Raw genomic sequence first — 18853 nt, 5'->3', positions numbered from 1 at the left:
TCAAAATAATGGTTCTTAAACAGTTCTTTGGCAGGGTGTATGGTTCCATGAAGAACCTTTAATATCCCCCCCAAAAAACCTTTCCATTGCACAAAAGGTTCTTTGCAGCACAGAAAGGTTCTTTCTGAAATATCATGTGACACTGATGACTGGAGTAATGACTGCTGAAAATTCAGCTTTGATCACAGGAATAAATTACATTTTACAATATATTAAAATAGACAACAGTTCTTTTAATTTGTAATAATATTTTGCAATATAACTATTTTCTCTGCATTCCTGATTAAATAAATGCAGACTTGGTGAGTAATAGAGTTTTTCCCCCTAAACATTGTATTGTTTTCAAACTTTTGACAGATACTGTATAACATTGTTACCTTGTGGCCGAAGATGCTGGGATAGGCTTCAGCCCCCATGACCCTAAAGAGGATAAGTGGTTTGGAGAGTGAATTGATGGATGAACTTGCAAGATAGCACTTTGACTTTGACTCAGCTTAGAAAATACCTTTCCATTATATTTATTTGTCATCTTGCATCATTATACCTGTGCTAAAACTATGAAAATTGAGAAAGAATGAAATAATGAAAAGTGTCTTTTTTTTTTTTTTTTGTTATCCAGAAGTAGGTTGCCATTCTGGAATATGGTGGCGCTGGAGACTAAAAGGGTTCCTGATGGGTTCACACCTAATTCTTCATTTCTTTTTTTTTTTGCAGAATTAAAATTCATACTTTTAAAATTAAGAATCTAATGAAAGTGTGTTTTTTTTTCTTTTTTACAGGATCCTATGTACCCAGCCTCAACCATTCATCAGAAGGACTGTGAAAGTGGGAACTCTTTGAACCAGTGGCAGTTTCCACCGGATGAAAAAAGGCATAGTAGTGGATGATGGGGGTACTGACATTAACCTGCTGTATTCACTAGGGATTTTTTGTCAATTTTTCATTTCAAGTACTGATAGGTCTTTATTTTGACCATCTGGATGGCATGCTGTCCTAACACTAACCAGTCAGAGCTCAGGTACCCAAAATGAGAAAATAACCAAAAAGAGAAAAAATATCATCAAATACTCAAACTTGACAGCGATGATCAATCATGAAAATGAGGATTGCAGTGAATTTAAAAAATATGATCGGTCGTTGCTGTCAAGTCTGAGTGCTCTAGTACTCGTGGACATCCTTATTAAACACGCATACACACAGTATCGAGGTATGATGTATACTGCCTTGATGCATACTGTAAATGCAATAAACATTTTAATCATATCTTGTCAAGTCTTGTTACTTCTGGATTTTCTTTTTATTTTCTAAATTATTTTATGAACAAACCTATTAAAGAAAAGTTGATAAATGTGAGGGTATTGATCTGGAAGAAATGGAGCCATGAAGAACCTTTTCATCAGTGGTTCTTTGTAGAACCTCTAAAACCAGAGTAGTACCAGAAGTAGTACCAGAAAAGCAAACAAAAAACAAAAAACAAAAAAAAGTTATTTAAAGGTGACATAACATGAAAATCTGACTTTTCCAGAGTTTAAGTGCTATAATCAGGTCCCTGGTGCATCTACCAACCAAGGAAACGTGAAAAAGATTAGCCCAGTAACTTTGTTTTGGTAAGCCTTTTTCTGCAAGCGTCTGAAAAAACAAGTGTGTCTGATTTCGCTCCCCTAGTGGCAAAGGGATCTCATTATAATATTACCGCCCCTTAATCTGTAAATTTCCACTCACTGCGCCGTCATTTGATTTCGCAAGCGACAACAGTGTACCAGTTCTAATGCCATGGAGAAAGTTTGAGCAAAACATGCTAACTGTTCTGTCTTTTGGCTGTACAGACGAGCACAGAACACTATTTACAGTCCCAGCCTCAGAGGAGACAAGAGAGCAGTGGATTTATTGATTTATTTACTGTATATTGCTGCTGCCACACAGATCTAAAATAAACATGCGATTTATTTCCCAGCTGTTTAAGTTACCTTCACAGACTTAACCGACTGTTTTTGTAACTCCTGTGTGTTTTTAACATAAACTTGTGTGTGAATGAAAACTTAGTTTAGTACTCACATGCTGTGACAGCCGCTTTCTGTACGTGTGCACTCAGAAAACCGAAGTTTAAATTAATATGGTTTAAAACGCATGATTTCAGCACAATAAACATGATAATCAGAACCAAAACAGATGTTTTTTAGCAGGTCTAAGCTTTAATGGCACAGCTCTCTTCTGGAAAAGGGAGCAGGGAGCAGCAGCTCATTTGCATTTAAAGAGACAGGCACGTAAAACAGCATGTTTCTGCTTCCACTCAAAACAGGCATTTTCAAAATTATATAATAAATGACCTGTGGGGTATTTTGAGCTGAAACTTCACAGACACATTCTGGGGACACCAGAGACTTAGATTACATATTGTAAAAAGGGGCATAATATGTCTCCTTTAAGAACTGGTTCTTCAAAAAAAACGTTCTTCTTTGGCATCGCGGTGAAACCCATTTTTTGTTCGTCCTGGCACTTTTTTATTATTATTATTATTATTATTTTTTAAGAGTATAGGTTTTGTTAATGATATTAAGCCTGGTTTGAACATCAAACTGGTCAACATTTTGATTATAATAATGACACTATGGGAGTGATAGAAGCTTCAATACATTGCAGTGTATCCTTACGACTGCTTGACCTCAACAGGATCAATAGTGTTAGCTCCATTTTCAACCTGCTATTACAAACAAAAGACTGTCCTTCATCTCATTTAATTAGGGCCTTGGCATTGTGAGACTCCAGCTACCCACGCACTCTCTAGTGAAGATGAATATGTTTGAGTGTGCAGGGCAGGGGTGAGGGTCACATTGAAATGCACCTGATGACTCCTTCCTGTTTTGTCCCGATCATGCACCAAAAATGGACAGAAGGAATACAATACAAGTAGAGACAAAGCCTCATTTCATCTTGCAACAAAGGCAATTTTTTATCGCACAAAAGATTCTTTATAGTGGAAAAAAGTTTCTTAGATTATTAAAAGGTTCTCTACACTAAGAAAATAATGGTCCTTTTAAGAACTGTTGACTTAAAGGCTCTTTGGGGAAACAAAATGGTTTGTCACCTTTTCCAGTAAGCCAAAATTTTGAACATTTAACAACTTTTGGAGGTAACCTGCAGCTTCTTTGGCCCACAGTTTTCAAAATGAATCTCTGGAGTTATGGACACAGCAGGAACAGTCAGTTTCCTAGAGCCAAATTTCAGGGTGAAATTCAACTTTGGGTCAATGAACAATCTGATCACTCATAATCTCTGGCTTCCACATCTATTATATCAACTGGATAAAATTAGTTATCTTTCATGAAATTTAATTTTTCTTCACAAAATACGAACCATTCAAAACTGAGCTACTCTCACCAACAGTTTCAACCACAGTTTTACTGTTTTCTAGATGTCTTCATTTCGTGTCCATTCAAGGAGCATAATACATTCTTTATTGCATCGATGGTTCCATGAAGAACTTTTAACATCCATAGAATCTTTCCATTCCACAAAAGGTTCTTTAGATTACGAAAATGTTCTTCACACTAAGAAATAAATGGTTCTTCTAAGAAGGTTCTTTCAGGAACCAAAGTTCTTCTATGGCATCACTGTGAACACCCCCACGCCTCGCCTTTGGAACCTTTATTTTTAAGAGTGTATCTGGAGCCACACTCTTAAAATAAAGGTTCTTGCATCTATGGTTACATGAAGAACCTTTAACATCCATGGAACTTTTTCATTGCACAAAAGGTTCTTTACAATGGACCAAAGTTCTTCAGATTATTAAAATGTTCTTCATAATTAGAATGAAAGGTTCTTTGGAGAACCCAAAATGGTTTTTCTATATGGCATTACTAGAAAAGCACCTTTTGGAACCTTTATTTTTAAGAGTGTATCTGCATAGTTTGGGATTTTAAGTTTTTCTGCAGAGTTCATAAAGCACTTCCTTATTAAACCAAAAAACAAAACCCTGCTTAATTTATGAATGACCTTAAGACCTCAAAGAGATGCGTTTGCTCGTTTGATCATCACATGCATACACAAGAACAAGGCTCGAACTAATCAGAATGCCATTTGCTAATTACTTTGTTTAATTCCTCCCAACTCCTAAATCAGTAATTAGCACAAATAATTATATGTTAGAAGTGTTTCACAATGTCATGGTAAAGTTTGTTCTGTTTACTTTTCAGTTCCAGTAATTAAAGTAATATTTGAGTGCCGTTAGATGTACGCCTGTCGAAAGCCTTTCTTGTCAACACCTACAGAGTCTGTAAATAACTACAGCAGTCGAGTATACTACAACAGACACTGTTTGATATAAAATGTCTTTATAATTCTGGTAAAGTGTTTTCTAAGAGACATGCTGTCTATGTTAAATACTGTATATAAAAATGCCTTTATATTTTTAGAAAGGGAATCACATTAGTATAAGTTCATGATAAGTGTTCTGTAATGAAGCTGTAGTATTCTCTCTACAACTTTTGAGACACTCCAATACCACACCTTTTCCTGCCCTTTTAGACTTGATTTTCTAGAGACAAAAAACGAATTACACGCATCAGTAAAACAAGAAAACAAACAGCAGTTATTGTGCTTTATCTGAAATGTAAAATAAATCAGTACATTTCATCATGGAATTATTAATTACTTCATAATAAACAAAAAATGGGGAAACATGCATTGACAAACAGTCTGGGTTCTCTGTTACATGTGGCTTCTATCAGAGTGCTCATTAAAGACTTTGTTAATTAGCAGCTGGAGACAGTGGCTGAGGTGTGCACCGTGTGATTTTTTTTTTCTTTTTCTGCCCTCAGTAGACTGTGACACCCAGGATATTTTATATAATTCCCAGCACAATTAACAAACATCCACCAACTTTTCTCGCAACCCTTGTCACAATCACACATATACTACCAGATGGAAGTGTTTTGACTCATTTTGCCAATGTAAAATCTCACTATTTTGTGACATCCCCTTACGAAAAAGAAGTTTATTCAAGTGTGCTATTAGTATACTTCTTTTAAACTAAAAAATAGGAAAGTATACTTTTAGTCTACTTTTTATGTACTTCTCAGAAATTGGCTTTATGTACTTCTCAGAAATATACTTAAATGGCATTTATGTATACCTGACGTATACTTAGAAAAAGTCTAAATATATTTGAGCTATAATTGTGCTCCTAGAATCCGTGTTTTCATTGTTATATGGTAGGGGGCGCTAGTACACATCTTCTGTACAGAATTTCCAAAAAACACAAGTGAAGAAGAAACCGAAACAACAGATGCTTCCACATGTATTCTGTAATTACCACATGTAACACGATCATCAGACATAAAACAGTATCAAAACTATGTAAGTATACTTAAAAATATACTTGAACTTTACTTAAGTATACTTACTAAAATAAACTTGAAGTATACTACTTTTTGGTAAGGGTCCCTTTGTAATAGCCTATAATTGTTGCATTTTCTGTTTTAGCTCAGTTCTGTATTTGAACAATAATTGTTTAAAAAATGCTTTCTATCAGGATTATTTTTTTCTTTTCTTTTTTTTCGCTGATAAATTGAAATAGGCTACCATTTGGATTTATTTTAAGTAATTGTAAAAATACACCAATTATTTGTTTTTCTGAACTTCAATCTTTATGCATGTCCTGTCCTATGTTTCCACCGCTAACAATCCTACATACAATCCATTTTATACCAAAGACAATAGAATACCCTTAAAGGGACATTGTTTACACCTATAATCCCAATAAAATGCGATTAAGAACATTTTTTGTTTTTCAATACATTGTAAACTAAAAATTAAACAAAAGCGAAAAAGTCTGCTTTAAATATTTGAAATTAACAAGCTGCAAACAAAACGCCTCTTTGCCTTGAGCATAGATATGTATCTATGGCCTTGAGCACGTGACGTCTGTTTCCATAGATACAGTAGCGTGCCTGCACTCCCTTCACGTGTTTTTCTCTAAAGCATCCGTGTAGAAACGTTTAATTTGAGTTCCGCCATCTCGAGATTTGTACATACATATAAATACATTTAATTGTTGAAGTACAAACATAAGTATAAATGATTTTTTGCCCATTTTGTGTAGTTTAATTATATTTGTAATTACAAAATATGGCTTTTTGTTCAATCACACGTGTTTCTGTCAGGGCGTTAAAGAGCGAGGCAAACACTCACACGGGAAGCAGCATGGACTGGGAAGGACGACGCTCATGACAGCTGCCTAGAAGCTGAGAAAACCTCTTCATATTATGTTAGTAAGCGAAGCGCGACAGTTTCCATATACGATACCATCCTGCAATATATATGTATATTACACTTTTTATCGCTTTGTATGCTGTTACGGTAGTTATATGTGACGTACAGTACATCTTGTCCACTGACTGCTAAAAACAGTTTAAAATAAAAAGCTATTAACTGTTAACTAGTAATTATTTAAAGGGTTAAATATGGGGTGTGTATGTTGTAAATTAATAAGTAGCGAATCGTCCTGTACTTGCCTCTGGTTTTGAACACAATTCATGCTTTCCTGTGCATTTTTTTTTTTTGTATTTTGTATTTTTTTCAGGATTATGGCAGATTCCAGTGGTCCACAGAAAAACTGGTACTCAATACTAGGTGCCTGTCCAACAGATGACATACAAGAACTGAAACAGAAGTATCAGAAGCTCATCCTCATGGTAGGTGTTCAGCAAACTGTTTTAAACATTGATAATAAGAACCAGTGTTAATAATAGAGCAGCAAATCATCATATTAGAATGATTTCTGAAGGATCCTTTGACACTGAAGACTGGCGTAAAGATGCTGAAAATTCAGCTTTTGCCATCACAGGAATAAATTACATTTTAATATATATTAAAATATAAAAAAGTTATGTTAAATTTTAATAATATTTCATAATATTACTGTTTTACTCTATTTTTGGCCAAGTAAAATGCAGCGTTGGTGAGCAGAAGAGACTTCTTTCAAAAACATAAAAAAAATGATGTATATAAATGTAATTTTTTTTCCCTCGTGGGATACTTTCAACCCACTTTTGACCATAATGTAGAGATTTGGTCCCATATATTACAGTCATGCAGACCAACAAACAATTTTCAAAACATCTGAAATCACAAAATTAGTTTCAGTTGTTAGTATTTTGGTTTTAATGTATTGATGCTCATAGGTTTGAAAATCGTCTAGAAAAATGGTAGGCAGTTTGGAGTCAAAAAGACTGAACCACTGCCATAAATGCAATTTAATATGTTATTTCGTCTACTGTGTTCATAGTGATAAAATTCATAACCGAGATAAAGATTATGCAGTTTATGCTTGATTCTCCCATCAAAGTTTCCTCCAAGGGCAAATTGTTCTTGCTAAATACGAGCTTTGAAAACATATGCACAATTAATCAGTGGCATCAGTATTTCTCATTAATACACATTGCAGGTTGACTTATCCCAGTCAAGTTATACTAAAGCTGATTTGTTTAATCCCAAACCCATTTTAATTACAGCAATCGCATAACACCAGTCGATCAATCAGGATGTGTGCCATGCAATTTGTAGAAGCAGTTTGAAGAGGCCAGAACAACACCTTATACAATATACACCAGGAAATTCATTGGTAATGAAATTGATAATGGTTTGAATTTTTTTAGCCAATCACAGTGAAATGAATCAGTGTATCATGACAGAAATGATATCACATATCTGTTTCTTCATATTATAGCCAGACAGTTGAACAGGAGTCAGTTTACTGATTCAGAATCAACCTCACAATTTGCATTACCAGTGTAACCTCAGGCTTAAACCAATCCATACTGTTGTGATACTGTTTGCTGTAGGTCAGTGTCCTGCGTTCATTCATTCTGAGATCAGCCTGACAGTAGGTGGCAGTAGTGTGATGGAAGTAGCCTTTGTGCCCCCTGTCTCCTCTCCTCCTTCTCCATTGAAGCAGAGAGCGGCTGCAGGCAGCATACCAGAGCCCAGCGGAAGATGTGGCAGTGCTCCATTCGCAGCCGCTGAGAGATGATGATGTATTGTTAGAGCTGGCGAGTGCTCCAAATTGCCCAGCCCTTTATATTGTGTTCCTGCTCTCCAAGCTCCATTAGCCCCAGTAAATGAATATTTTACAATGCGTGCAAAGAGACAGCAATTAAAGCGTGTAACTCCAGAGGGGCAGGAGGACGGGTCGCTCTGACAGAGCACCAGCCTCTCGTTGTGCTATGTATGACAAGTACCTGAACCACACAGCCTGGAAGTTGTAGAGTGACACATAGGAAATGTGTGATTACCAGCTTAGTGTTTGTAACGTCAGAATGAGTCATAAGAAGATTTTGGATAACGGTATACTAAGCATTACCATTAAAATCTAGCTGTTTTAAGAAAGTTTCCCCTCATATGCACTGAAACAATTAGGTGTAGAAATAACAAATATGTAATCAAATTGATTAAATAATGTTATTATGAAAAGAAACATTAATAAACCATGCCTAATACAACCAGGGACATAAAAAAAAAAGAAAAGAAAAAAAGGTCATTTTGCTATTTTTTTTATTTTTTATTTTGTCTTTGAGCAATTTAAAAATATATATACATTTTTCTTTACAAAACAATGTGGTATTTTTACATTCAGGCCAGCATTTCTTCATCTATCCATCAGACACTAAATCAAACGCTCAGTTACGACAGACCTGAAACCTAGTTCACAGGGATTGTCTATTTGACAAAAGACTACCCAGGGAGATGTTTGTGGAGCAGCGGTATGTGTTTGCCAGGGCTAAGCTGCACTTCACACCTGTGGTCCTGACTCCTCAAGCTTACCTACAAAGAATAGAGGGAAGCAAAACCCTATCTCCAATTCCACCACTGGGGAGAGAGTCTAATTCTCTGGCAGAATCTGGCATCCTGCTGGAGGTAACTGAGAAATTGTGCTGCCAAGCTTGCTCGACCATTCTCAGGGTTCAGGAACAGAGCTGTTTTTCTGTTTCTGATCTGGCTGAGAATAGATGTGGACATATTACTTCAGCAAAGGTGGTGTTTCAGATTTACCACAGAATTAAGAACAGCATTTCCGATATTTAAACATAAGGGTTTGATTCCATTTGAAATTATTGCACATGCTGATTTAAAGTTTCACTTTCAGCTCAGGTTTTCACTTTAGCTATTTAGCTTTGGTCATTCTCTGATCCTCTGATCTGAAGCGTCCTAAACACAAATCGATTTAATCCTCTTAGCTGGTATCCTGTGCAGTTCCTAATCTTAATGTCTTTTTTACTCTGGTACTTTTAATTAAACTGAGATTTGAGTGAAAAAGGATGCTTTTCTTGCATTTTACCAATTTGAAATCCTCCTCAGAATGTACCGGTAATAGTGGCATGTGAAAGCGCTAGTGCTGGAGTGAACGCACTCCCAAAAGCCTTCCATCATTTGGATGGCTGCAATGAATGATTCACGCCAATATATTTAAGGATCTTTCAGTTAAAGTGCATCAGCCCTCTTTTTCATATTCGAGGCGGCGGAGCGCTTTGTCCTCTTTCACCCACACTGTAATAATGCCAAGAAATGGTTAATGATTCTCGCAATCAGGAAGTTAATTTTTGGCTTGTTGCTGTATTTGCTTTTCTGTCCCTCTTCTCATCGCATTCTGACCGCCCATTAACAAAAACACAAACAGAGTAGGGGGGGATGAACGGGAAACAACGGAGAACGGGCACCCTTAAATTTTAATTAGTTTTAAACGTAATTGCTTGAAATGATTAGTTGAATTCAGTGTTCCTGTTTCTTAAAATTAAAAATATAATCGCTGTGGACAGTAATTGGCTTGCCCCGGATTGTCGGTTATTGTATCCCAGTGTCACCCCGTGCATCATTACCCGACTTTGGCGGCGGTGCAGCTTCTGAACTATAGCGACCAAACAAAATCACAAACACACACATGCAATACTCTGCTCGCCTGTGCCAGAGCATTATCAGAATTTGGTTGAATGCCTCCTCGAAAGGATCTAAGTTGTTTTCCGTTTGCCGCTTTCAACCTTGCTTTTCTCCAGTGGGCGAATGAAGAGCCCCTCGGCTCGGCTGACCTTCGACCCCCACTAATTGATAGCCACAGCCTGCGCTCTGTAGATTCCTCAAGGAGAAGAATAACTCTATACTGTAAGAATCCATCCAGGCTGGAAGGGACTGTCAAAATAACCCCTAAAGCTCTCTTAAAAGGGGGGCTGCATTAGACTTCTGGGTAAAAAAAAAAATGTTTCTTTTAGTGAAGCTGTGATGTTACGGTATGAACTGTCATATTTTAGGATGAGAAGTGGAGATCGCATTAGTGTTTTTGGCTGGAGGACAGAGGTGACCTTTGCCCTTCTAACCATCCACTCTGTCCAGTCTTGTCATTGAGAAGACACATCTGTCCTAACTGATATATATTTTGCCTTTTTTTGCACCATCGTTTGTGTTAGTATCCGTGGTCTGCCTTCTCTGGTAAATTGTCCAAAAGCATGGCTAGTCCATTAGCAAATTGTCCATGAACTTCTGTGAACTGTCGTTTTATTTACATTCTTTTAGTCTGCCTTTTGTATCTCCAATCATATTGTCAGTTTCAGTTGTGATTTAATTAAACATAATTGTCCAAATATAATACTTTCAATAAAGCATGACTGTCATCAATCTCATCACTCAATTTTGATTCAGTTTCACCCGGACAAGCAGAGGCCGGACGTATCGGAAGGTGAAGCAGAGCAGCACATGCAGCGATTCATTGATGTCGACCAGGCTTGGAAGATCTTGAGTAATGAGGAGAGCCGGAAGGAGTACAACCTCCAGCTACGGGGTACGTTCCCACCTGTCTATCCTCTCATGGGCTCTCAAGTATTGAAACTAGGGATGCACCGATACCACTTTTTCCAGTACTCGCCCGATACCGATACTTTTATTTTTGGTACTTGCCGATACCGAGTACCGATACCAATATTTTTATTGCATTTGTAAATGTTTTAAATATTGGGTACAGAAACCAAAAGAGTATGTATAATGTTAGTTGGTTAACTTCATTTATCAAATAGATAGTCAAACCAAAATTTATTCAGACACCTTCAACATTTCTCACATTATCACAGTTTATTCGCTATAGTTTAGAAAATGGTAATAAAATATGACAAGAACTCAGAGTTAAACTGTGTCTGAACAAATTCAGCTTGATAATGTTAGATAACTTTGATAGAAATGTATTTAATAGATTACAATCAACCAAAAATTACTCTCCCTACTGTTAAGTAACTTGTGCATTGTTTTACTTACTTGTTTTTGACATATCTGACCGAACTACAAACTTTCCAGTGATGTCTGTGAGAAAGGTATATTCACTCGACAAGCTCACGCATCAGCGCCGCCGCGCGCTCAATCCACTCTGGCGCTTATCACATGCTGTGTGGTATCGGCGTTTGGTATCGGGGCATTTTAACGAGTACAGGAGCTCAGTATCGGTGCATCCCTAATTGAAACCATACTAGACTGACGGGATTTGGAGGAATTAGTGGTTTAGATGGGCTATGTTTTATTGAATTTCATAAATGCTCGGTAAATGCTTTTGCTAAGTGACAACACTTATGATTATTCGCCTGTCGCTTAAAAAAAAAAAGGGCAACAAAATCCAGACTGCAAGTGAAAGGAGGGTTCTGAGCCATATTTAGGGACCAAAATATCAGAGACACGAGGTGGGCTTTGGTTGATAATTAATAGCCTAGTACCCACCCAGAATCCACTAGCAATTTTGGTTTTATCCACTGTTGAAACTAGACTGTTTTTAGAAGGATTATATTTAGGTGTAATGGGCTTTATTGTATCGAATTTTGTAAATGCTCAGCAAAACATTATTGGACAATTTGGACAAATCTAGTTTATGCTAAATAAAAATGTAAAAATGTATCATTAATTTCTGTTCGTCATTGTTGATAAAAATGTATTAAAATCATAAATGTCTCTAGCCCTTCGGGGTAGACGACTAAAATCGTCTGAACTATTTAAAATACCAAAGGAAGTAATGAAAACCGAGCTGTTGTCTTTGGTCTGGACAGATGCTTCCTTACAGAAGAGCATAGTGAGAATTGTGGGTAGTAGAGGAGGAGGGAAATAAAGAGAGAGAGCGAGAGAGAATGTAGGTCAGGTCTGTCACACATGGCCAATTCTTACATGAAGTGATAGTCTGTTTCTCTCCTCTCTCGCCTAAGGAAAAGCTCCCCCTAGCCTTCCATTAGGACCTTCAATAAGTGTACATCCAGGGTCCTGTGTGCCATTAACTGGGGAGCTGTGGCATCGCCTTTTGTGGGGGGAGGGGGGGCATTCTCTGATGCCATTGCTTTGTCATTTGTTCATTTCTTTACTATCTCCTATATAGTGTATGGAAAAGAGAGCAATTTTAGTAATAGTTCAGCTTGTTTTACTCTGTGGTATCTTTTAATAAGATATAATAAATAAAATAATTTAAAATCAAATCAATATTTTATTTTATTTTTTATATTTTATTTAGTAAATTCAAAAAGTAGGGGATGCATGATAAATAACCATACCATTTTGGTTATTTTCTGATATTACTGTTTTTTTTTGTTTTTTTCCGTTTTGTTTTTGATTGTTATCGGTCCATATTGGATTTATTGACTGATATTGGATATTTAATTTAATGCTCTTTTCCTCTATTTTTACATTTAAATTGCCGTTGCCATCTTCTAATGCTCATTTAAAAAAATGTAAACTAAAAATTTTAGAACACTGTTTAATGTATTCATTAGAAAAGATCAAAATGAATATTACAGTGTACAGTAATGTTGTGATGCCTAAAATTACTATTGTATTTTATTTTTCTACTGATTTTATTTTTATTTTTTATGGTATAGAATTTTAACAGTGACTGTTAATTGGTCATCACTTATAACGTGATAATAATTATCAATACATATAAATATTGGGGCATCCTTAGAAGAAAAGAGTCTGCACAGATCATTTAACATAAACTCTACTGTTGATATTTTAGTTTAAGGGGATATTAAAAATAATCTCGGCTCTCTACTCAAGTCTATATGGTCTGCTTTAATTAAGTTTGGAATTGATTCTGGCCAGCTCAAAGGATATACTAATCCCCATCTAACTTAAGTAGCCTGCCCTGCAGTCATTCACTAGACATCGAAATGTGTGTCAATATTGACCAGACATGGTTTGATGTCAAACACTATGGCTTCTATTTAAAAGGCCACATCTGATTGGGTTAATCTTTCGCAGTTACAAAATATATATAGTATTTATAAATATTCATGCACCCTTCTTATCAGGAATGTATTCAGTCATGAATATTCATCAGCAGAGTCTAATTCATGCGTTTACTTGTGTTTACTGTCAGAGGAGAAGTCTTTATGCCTCTAATCAGTTTATGCATCTCTGATTTAATGACTGAGCGGAAATGCATCAAGGGATAGCCATGCATTCGTTACTGGAGGATATACTGGGGTACTCTGTATAGTGTGAGGTAATTAATCGAGTTGTTTGGTTGCGTAACTGAAATCTTCCCTTCAGTTCCTACTTACCATTTTATCTGCTTGCCATTTGATTTTTGCTTCATTTTATATCCGAATGAGATTCATATTTTTGAGGTGAATAGAGACACATCAGACTACTTGACAGACTTTCAATGACAGAGCTCATTTCTTTGTCTCATCAAGTTCTTTTTTGTACCCGTAGGGAATGAATGATAGAAATGAGTCGCAAGAACTGAAATGTCCTACCTAGGACATTCCTTAAAACTAATTAATAGAAAGCATGATAAAACGCTGCACTCGCACCTGTTAATTGCCAATATCTCAGACAGGCTGCCAGAAAGGGACAAGAACCATTACGTGGAAGTGTTGCGTCTCAAATTCCTCGATTCGTTATGAAGCAACGTGATCTAATTTCATTCTCGCCATTTTGACAATTACTTGTCATATTGCACTTTTTCACAGACAGTTTTAGTTTCAAATTCACTTATTAGCAGCCTTTAAAGCAGAGCCTTTTGAGATGCCCAGCATTTCCTGCTTGAATATTCAATGAATATTTTAAGACAACTCATTTGTGTGTATTCATAGCAGCAGCAGTAGGAGACATGAAGGCTTTGCTAGGTCATGCTAAATGACCTCAGATGACTTCGCAGCTTCCCTTTTCCTAAATCTCTTATAAGTGGAACAGGACCCACCAATCCTCCATGATTATTGCTTAAATATTTCAACTAGCAAGGATTGCTCTGGAAACTTTTTACAGATGCTTTGAATCTTCCAGACACTTTCTTTCTTGTAAGAGCTCAAAGGTTCAGGATATGGCCTGTTTTTTTTTTTTTTGACAAAAATTCATAATTCATTAAATTCAAAATTCATTATATCTGTAAGGGTCCGAGATCATATAATTTACACATCTCACAACTTTTTATGGAGTTTTTGTCTACTGAATTTTGTTTTTTTTCTCAGAAAGCCATTTCATCAGCTGAACAATCGTAATTTTGTTAAACCACAGTACAGTCCATTGAACACACTGTACAATTTTGAGAAAAAAAAAATTCACAGCCCCATTTTCATTCCTGTCAAAAATTAAATATGGTGCTATTCTAAGGTCAATGTATTTATGTATGTTAGTGGTGTATTAGCTATAATGTATTGCATTCCTCTATGCAATGCTGAAATGCAGTGCTAAAATTAAGTGGTCCTTGGGGAAATACTGGTTTGTTTATAATAGAAAGATGGAATATTGCTTAAAATTATTGCTTCATCCTGGACTCGATTGTCAGTTTGACTTCATATTGCATTTCTTTCTGCAGCACTTGAACTGAAACAGAGCTGGCCAGTGGACGCTCATATAACCCTCAACGAAATGAACTGGGATTGTGGTTAGTGCTCTGTCCTCAAGCAGTTTACTGGTTAATTTTCAGTCTGTGTTAAAATGATAAGGCATTCTCTTCTGTTTCAGACACTAAGTGTTATACGTACAGCTGCCGCTGTGGAGGAGAATTCATCTTAGAGAAGGATGACCTACAAGAACTGGAAACGATTGTGTGCTGCGATTCCTGTTCACTCAGCATTGAAGTTAAGAAGGTTACATGACACTTTGGATACGTTCAGCAAGTTTTTATTGGACTATTATTTAGCTCTTTTAAAATGGGACATTTTCTATGGACACATGGTAGATTTTAACAGGAAGTCAACCTCATTCATAACTGATTATTTCTTTATGGTCTTTTAATGGTCTCCACATAGATCCTCAAAGCGACCACACTGTAAAAACCTTCCCATTATCCATTTCTTTTCTTGGGTAAGGACGCAACATTTTCATTCACATGTACCTTACAGCAAGTGCATCACCTAATAACCAGAACTGGTTTCAAGAATTGGGCCACACCAGACTCTCACTGTCTCAGAAAGCCCTTTGGTTGTTTCCTCTGAGCTAGACTTGCTCTTTTACGTACCAGACGCTTACCAAAAGGAAAAAAAAGACATTGTTTGTTCCCTAGCCCCCTCCTTTCTCCCCTGTGTTTGAGAGGACCACGCGGCTCAGTAACCTCTTAGCTCTTGTCAACTTTGTTTGCATGTAAATAAATGCATGTTTTTCCTCCTCCGACAATGAAGTCACAAACTGCCTCCACACATCACTGGTCGAAAAAGGCCCTCCAGTTAATGATGAGCTTTTCTTTGCCTTATTGTTCTCCGGCCCACTCAATTTTGGGGGGGATCTACAAGGTTGCGGCATTGGAATAGGGTCATGGCTTTATTAAACTTCAAGCAGTCATTAGGCTGTTTGCTAAAATCTGTCGTCCCACAGTAGAAACAGCTTGATTGGGGCAAAACCACGCTTTTCATCAATGTCCTGAGGCCTGAACCGAGGCTAGACCTGCCAGTGGACCAGCAATAGACTGAACTGTAATCGACTGTGACATCAATTACAGATAATCTCATCACTTTTGGAGAGTGGGCTTGTCAAAGCTCTAATTAAGTCCTCAGTTCCCACTATATGTGCAGACAGGATCAACAACACATTATAGTGCAATGATAGACATCATCATTCTATTTTTGAGGGGAGCTAACTTTTAACCTAGCGTGCACTTGTGGCTCTGGCCAGGCAGTAAGGCTGCTGTGTTCGTTTGAATGATTGCCTCTTTACGTTTGTATCTGTGTGACTGTAGATGATGAGGAGCGAATTATAATAAGTCATAATAATTTGCATGGTTATGATTTTTTTAATTTAATTTGTTTTTTTCACTTCAGTAAACTTTTTTTTTTTTATGTAGTCAACTGAATTATTTCAGTGTTTCATAGTTTCATAAAAATAGATCAGATTTGTGTGTGTGTGTATGTGTATAGATAGTTTTGTGTTGAGAAATGAGAAAGCTGTTTTTTTTTTATGTTAAAAATAATCTTTGCAATGTATATTCTATTGGCTAATGCAATAATGTTTTCGACCAAATTTGTAAAGATTATTTCAAATATTATTTAAAATTAATTGCCGATACCTGACCAGGACAGTGGGTGCAATATGAGTACATTATTGTGACTTTGTGGGGGAAATTACATCATAACAAACTATTTAAGTGGAACCTTGACTCTCCCTTTTTCGGTGACTGTTCTCACGTTATTGTCCCCATTGACTGTGTGAACCTGGTAACCTGAAACCTTTGTCAAAGAAAGCAAGACTTTCACTGATCCTGGTTCTTGTTCACAGGTAGTTTTGAAAAGAGTTTCCTTTAATGCAGAGCCTTCACTCCAAGGAGCAGGAAGTGAGGAGCTCTTTTTTTTGAATGAACTTTAATCACCTTTTTTGCCCTCTCGGATTCTCATTTAATGCAGACATAATCTCAGTTGAACAGAAGATCTTTTTAACTCCTGTTTCAGTTCAAATCTAATGGCTTCCCTGTTTTGGACAAGAATGCGTATATGCCTATGTCAGATCAAAAGTGTCCAGCCAAATTTTCAGAGTTACCTTTTGGGAAACCTTGAGCCAGATGGCAGAGAACATAAAATTTGAAAATATCTCAGTCTGCTAGCCTTTTAAATATTCAGAATTCAATTTAATTGAAACTGGTTAATAATAGTACATTTGTATTATTGCAGGTCTGCATTTATTCTACTCTTTTACAGGATTTGTACATAATGGTATGTTCCTTTTGATATGATAAGTAAACATGCCCCAAACACATGCTAAAAATGACATACTTCACCTTAAAGGTTGTATCCTTTTGCCTCTACTTTTGGTGGATGAGCTCTGCTGAAGATGTTTGATGTCTCTATGCTTGTGTTGTGGTTGTCTGGTTTGCTTATGACTGGGAGTCTTTCAGAGAGCCAGAGGTTTACTGCCTATCTCTTCATCCTATCCATTCAGTTGGCAATAATGCTAACAGCCCTCATGCAATGCTAGACCTCTGTGGTTGTGGTTGTGGTTGTGTCTGTGTGTGTGTGTGTGAGAGAGAGGAAGAGAAACCGACCAAGTGGGATACAATTCTATTAAGCCAAAATATAACCTCTCAAAATACTTATGAAACATCATAGGTTAAGTGGTGTGTTTGAATCATGACTGTTTTCTTTTAAAGGCTATTTACACATTTGTTGTGAAAGCAGTTGCCAAGGGGAGTCACAATGCCACAGTGTCCCCAATGTGCTCATAGACTGAGCAAGTGACAGCACTGGTGCACCCATGAAGCCACCGGGCCCTCAGGTGCCCCCACCCCACCGTCACAAGCCCGGACATGTCAGGACCTGGTTTTAAAAATAACTCCTGCTTGTTAATCAAGCAAACCTGCCCCCAACCACTACGCCAAAAACACACACCATCCTCCCTTGCCAATAATTATGTCATCCTGCTCGTCACACACCTTCATTTGCCTGTTTTTTAATGTTAGCATGTCATAAAAGTTGGCAGACTGATGCTTTTTGTGTTTAGACAGATAGACTTTGAAAAGGTGCAGCAGTAATGTCTCAAAGGAGGCGGACTTGATGATAAACTTGAAACGCAACAAGGAACTGCTTGGCCATGTGCAGCTTGCTTGGAGATGCAACTTCATTGTTTGCCAATCTCTTAATTGGTTATAGGCCTTATAGCTCCATTGAGGGAAACCCACTAATTTGGAGTGAGAGGCAGTGGGTGGTAATTGCAGACACTGTAGCCATAGAGGTGTCATTTTGAGGTGTCCACCACACCTGAGCTGCCCGTTTTGTTCCCCGCCCTTCTCTTTGAGGAAGTGATAATCAATCTACAACTTCTGGGTCTACAAAAACCCATCATGTGGTATCGATTCCAAGTGAAATGGGAATGCCTGCATATTTTAGGCTGTGCTTGGAATAATGAGCTCTTTATTCCCATCACCCGTTGCTCCTGGTGATGGAATTAGCTTGAAGCAAGCAGAGCGGAAATCACTCTCGGCTTTATGAATGACATCCCAGAGGTGGGAACGGATTAGTCTTCTCCCTCTCTGCCTCGATCTGTGTGTCTGTCTCTCTCTCACTGCCTCTCTTCTCTCTACAGCACCAGGTGGCTTTTTTTCCGGGCACAAAGGTGTTTCGCTTAATCCCATTATGCTAGTGCTAAATCTCACCAACATTAAAATTACACCCACCACCACTAACCTTCATATCTCTTTGCTTCTCCCACCCTCAGTTCGCTTTCCGTCCACTCCCTTTCCGAGAGACTGGAAAGATGGTTTCACCTGGAAGGCGGGAGAGATCTGCAGGGCAGCTGCTGTTTTAGCAGTCGTTGTTACCGTTGCTGACTCACAGCGATTGCCAATCCTGATCCAATTTCGCCATGCTGGTGGCCCCTTATTCCCTTGTCCAATAATGTGTCTGCTGGAAAAAAATCC

The 18853-nt window shown here is 37.3% G+C and overlaps 1 protein-coding gene across 1 annotated transcript; it reads left to right on the top strand.

The window, feature by feature from the left end:
* The first annotated feature begins 6185 nt into the window (after window positions 1-6185).
* LOC107674953 (dnaJ homolog subfamily C member 24-like) lies at window positions 6186-15490 on the top strand. The gene is made up of 5 exons (XM_016469115.1): window positions 6186-6265; window positions 6581-6692; window positions 10687-10825; window positions 14828-14896; window positions 14977-15490. Coding segments are annotated over exons 1-5 (456 nt in total). The 5' UTR covers window positions 6186-6263; the 3' UTR covers window positions 15111-15490.
* The last annotated feature ends 3363 nt before the right edge of the window (window positions 15491-18853 follow it).

This window comes from Sinocyclocheilus anshuiensis, unplaced genomic scaffold, assembly GCF_001515605.1.
Source record: "Sinocyclocheilus anshuiensis isolate Anshui unplaced genomic scaffold, SAMN03320099.WGS_v1.1 scaffold1065, whole genome shotgun sequence".
In the NCBI taxonomy this organism is placed as follows: Eukaryota; Metazoa; Chordata; class Actinopteri; order Cypriniformes; family Cyprinidae; genus Sinocyclocheilus; species Sinocyclocheilus anshuiensis.
The sequence above is the reverse complement of the archived record's forward strand: the minus strand, read 5'-3'. Positions and strand labels throughout refer to the sequence as shown.

Coding starts and splice junctions, on each gene's coding strand:
- LOC107674953 (XM_016469115.1), top strand. Junction 6,693..10,686: donor ATCAGAAGCTCATCCTCATG/GTAGGTGTTCAG, acceptor ATTTTGATTCAG/TTTCACCCGGACAAGCAGAG. Junction 10,826..14,827: donor GTACAACCTCCAGCTACGGG/GTACGTTCCCAC, acceptor TTCTTTCTGCAG/CACTTGAACTGAAACAGAGC.